Source organism: Bidens hawaiensis, unplaced genomic scaffold (genome assembly GCF_021521415.1).
Source record: "Bidens hawaiensis isolate Kalapana, Puna unplaced genomic scaffold, B.hawaiensis_p1.1 tig00007641_1, whole genome shotgun sequence".
In the NCBI taxonomy this organism is placed as follows: domain Eukaryota; kingdom Viridiplantae; phylum Streptophyta; class Magnoliopsida; order Asterales; family Asteraceae; genus Bidens; species Bidens hawaiensis.
In genome coordinates, this window is record NW_027491532.1 from 328,873 (window position 1) to 333,290 (window position 4,418).

Here is a 4,418-nt window from a genome sequence, read left to right on the forward strand (position 1 = left end):
AGCACAACTCCTAAATAAAATGTCATTGCATCAACTATATATTACATAACAAACATCATATGATCATCACACAAAATTTTGTTTCACTAAATGTAGTTAAGATTATATTTTGAACCAAATTATGATTAAAGCACTAGCTAGTATATATTTTGAGTTTTAAAACGGTTCAACTTTTTAACTTTTTACTATTTTAATTATTTTTATATACACCATGTGATTCTATTATGGGATTATTGTAATTTTACGTATTCTATTTGGATCTAAATTTAGAATTAATAGATTCTGATACGAACGTGATAACACAATATCTATAATATATATAAATGAAACCCCTAAAATACTACGTATCGCGATGTGGTCGCTCTTTCTTTTATAAAAGCCACCAGATTGCTTGATTATTAAATGAAGCCTCTCATTGATTTAACCCAAATTCATGGGTATGGGTCTTACCAAAACCAGATAGCTTTTAAACGGGGATTACAACATCTCATTAAATTAAAAATTACTCTTACCAATTTTTTGATGTGAAAATCCTATAAAATAGGGATATACTAAAATTTAATATCAAATTTAAAAAGAAAAAGGTATTATTTATAATTAATAAACAATTTTATATTATAGTAAAAAACATAAGCGGGTCATGGGTCACCAAATCTAAGTATATCATTTATTTTAAACGGTTTATAACATATCATTTATTTATGAAACATTTCATCATCAAACTCTAAATATATTATTAACTTTCTTACAATAAAGAAAATTAAAATCCAAAAAATAAATATTAAAAAATGAAAAATGTAAAACAATCATTCTCTCAAGCCATTAAATTGCTTTATTTGTAAATGAAGGCTTCTCACGCATTTGACCTGAATTCACGGGTAAATGTCTCATCAAACTCATATAGCTCTTAAACGGGTTATAACATCTTATTATATTAAAAATTAATCTTATCAAATATTTGATATGAAAATCTTATAAAATAGGGATATGCTAAAAAGTAATATCCTATTTTATTTAAAAAAAAGATATTTACCTATTCTAATAAAGTAAAATATGTGTAGACACTTGTCATGTTTTGGTTAATTCTCACAATTTTTCCCTCCAAAACTAATATACCCTAATATATGTAATAAATTAATAATTATCACTTTTATTTTTCATTATATTTATATAAGGGTTAGGTTCAAATAAGAAGTTTGATTTTCCTAAGAAGTCTAGGAATGAGGGTATTTTAGTCTAATACTTTAATCTCAAAACCCACTTACTTTAATATCAAAACCCACTTAAATTAATTTCAAAAACCCACTTACATAAAACCCAGTTGCATCTTCACTCATCTCCTACAACCATCACCACTCCACCGCCCACCGCCACCACCTCGCCGGAAAAGTCCGAAAAAACAAAATGGAAAATACTAGAAAAACACAATGGAAAAAAACATTATTAAAAAAAAACACAATAATAAAAACATAATAAAAAACACAATTGTATGACACAATGTAAAAAACACAATGGAAAAAACACAATGAAAAATACTATTGTATAACACAATTTTGTAAAACACAATTCGGTAAAACACAATTTGTAAAAAATCTACTAAGTTTTTTTAATTTTTATATTACAATATGGTACTCATATAAAAGATAAAAAGACACTCGTTATTATGGTGAATTTGTTTTTCAATAAAAACATCGTATAAAAAAGTTATGGACGTTTAAAAATAATGGGGTAATTTGACATGTGTCTTGCATGTGGAGAGAGAAAGTCAACAAATGTGTTATTCCTTTTATACCCTTCCCCTTATGTTCACACTTGATTTCCACTAAACTAATCTCAACCATTCATGTTCAAAATCAATGGACAAGATCACTTCTTATCCTTCCTACAAAAAGTATACTTTCTATTATAACCTAACCCATTTATATAATATCTATATATTTTTATAAATATAAATATTAACATATTATTTTACTATATATTTCAAAATGCTTGGTGAGTTTCAAAAATCAACAATAAACCATGTTTTTCAAATGAAAATTGTTTCAAGTTTTTTGTGGAACTTAAATTTGATTTTATGGGTCAAAAGTTGGTAAATAGATTGTTTGGTACAAGTTAACAACATTTAGGTCAAAATTTGTTACGGGTCAAAAATGAAAATTTTGTGTACTTTTAAAAGTTTGAGAATGCAAAAGAGATTTATCGTCAAATTTGTTATGGGTTCAAAGTGTTGACTTTAAATTATCAAAAGTATGAAAGTTAGAATTTTAAACATGATTCGGATTTCAAATTTATTTTTAAGGGCATTTTTTGAAATAATCAAAAGGCTCGGGATTTGGTGGGCTTTGGCAAATTGACTATTTTTCCCTTAACTATTAAAATTTAAGAAAAGATTGCGAACATTTTCGACATGCCAACCCCATGCCTATCAATGTTTCTAACTTTTATCACATTTGAAATATTTATGTCTACATTAATTTTTCCTTAAATGGTGATCAGAACGTTGTAGGGAAGCATGTCATGTAAAACTATGCTCAAATGAAACAAAATTCACAGAATTGAATAGGTTAACATATTATTTTTTATGTTGTCATTATGACAAAGTCGAGAAGCCATCTAAAACTTATCAAAATCTTTTTCATGGTGTAATTCAGAAAAACATAGTTCTTGAAAAACATCCATTGCTTCAATTTAATGTCATACTTTCCTTTGATGAGTGGTAAATTGATAAATATATCAAAAAGGTAACGCTTCTTTGGTATTTAGGTTGGGCTGTTAGAACTACTATCGTATGATAAGTCTTATTTCCGAAATTGGTACATAACCAAAATTCTTTCAACTATACATATATGACACCAATGAATTTTTCAATAGAAAGAATCATTTTCGGGTACGTTTTTGCACGGACAGTGTTTTTATTAAGTTCATTTAAAAAAATCATTTTGTGATATAAATAAAATCAATTTATGTACATATTGTATAGATACAAGCATAGATGTAATATATTTTTTTTCATATACGCTATGTAATTATTTTTTTAATTATAATTTTATAATTTGAATTATCCCGTGTGTGACACGGGCTCTAAAACTAGTTATTTATAATTAAGAAACAATTTTATAATAAAGAAAATAAACGGGTAATGGGCATCACCAAACCTAGATAGCTTTTAAACCGGATTATAATGTATCATTTATTTGTGAAATTATTCTATCATCAAACCTCAAGATATTAATTATTAACTTTTTTATAATAAATAAAATTAAAATCCAAATATATATATTTATAGGTTTAGGTTTGAGCATGAAAGAGGATGATTTAAAAACATGTTTAATGGTATGAAGTCTGTTTAATGATTAAGAAGTTTGAAGCTATATATTGAAAACTTTTTATATGGTGATTAACTTTAACTCAGATTTGCACACTATAGTTTATACATCAAATCCCTAAGTAATTAACATCAACTAAAATTAATTCTTGGAAAACTATTGTTAAACAAAGGCAACACTAATATTTTAGCTATACCGGCCTAAAGACAGTGCAGCGTCAACGTCCAACCGCCATGCATAACCACCACACCGCAGCCGCCACACGTCGCAAGGGGCGGTGACGGTTAATGGGGACGCAGCTCGCTCCGTCCCCCACGTCACCTTCACCTTGCACGTGAAGGCCGGGAGAGACACCGGCATCGTCACTCGATTAAACTTCACCACCACCATCGTCTCGTCCAAACCACCACCACCGGCCGTCATCTCCCGGTACGCCTTATTTGTCCACACCACCGTGTCCCGAGCATTGGTGATGAACGATGGACACGTGTCCATGTCCATGTTCATCACCTGGACCTGATTGGTCACCCCCAGACGGTCCACATTCACCCACGCCTCCGTTACGCTTTCCACGGTCACAAAAGACGTTACAACAGTCTTTTGTGACTGTGGTTTTGACAGTGACGCTGTCACCTGACCGTCACTAATTCTGTTAAAACTCAACAGAACCGGTGACGGTCTCTTACAGTTGACAGCTGGAGACACCAGATCTCTGCTTTTAATAGAACTCATGGTAGGCGAGTTCTCCTTTCTATCTGGTGTCTCGGGCATCAAAGACAGCGTCACAACTCCTTCTCCACCTGCAGAACTCCCACCCGAGGAAGTCGAAACCTTCAGTCTCTTGGAAACACTATTTGTATTCTTCTTTTTGTTGCCGTTAACCCGAACGTACTTTCGCTTACGTCGTCGGGTCTTACCCGAGCCATCGCTTTGCTCCACCGTGGAGCAACTGGAACCAGATCCAGCAGCCATGGGTTTTGGTGCAAGCGGTCTAAACTTGAGCATTATTCTCTCCACCTTTGACATGCCATAACATATCTCACCAAAGCCGCCGGAGTATCTAGCAACACAGCCACCACCTCTGCCGTCCAT

The 4,418-nt window shown here is 31.5% G+C and overlaps 1 protein-coding gene across 1 annotated transcript; it reads right to left on the bottom strand.

Annotated features, from left to right (window-relative positions):
• Positions 1-3,512: 3,512 nt before the first annotated feature.
• Positions 3,513-4,418, bottom strand: LOC143635639 (uncharacterized). The gene has a single exon (XM_077103417.1). The coding sequence runs from the start codon at positions 4,416-4,418 to the stop codon at positions 3,513-3,515; it is 906 nt and encodes a 301-aa protein (XP_076959532.1).

What these genes read in the sequence shown, in the direction of transcription:
- LOC143635639 (XM_077103417.1), bottom strand. Translation starts at nt 4,418, where the DNA reads ATGGACGGCAGAGGTGGTGGCTGTGTTGCTAGATACTCCGGCGGCTTT.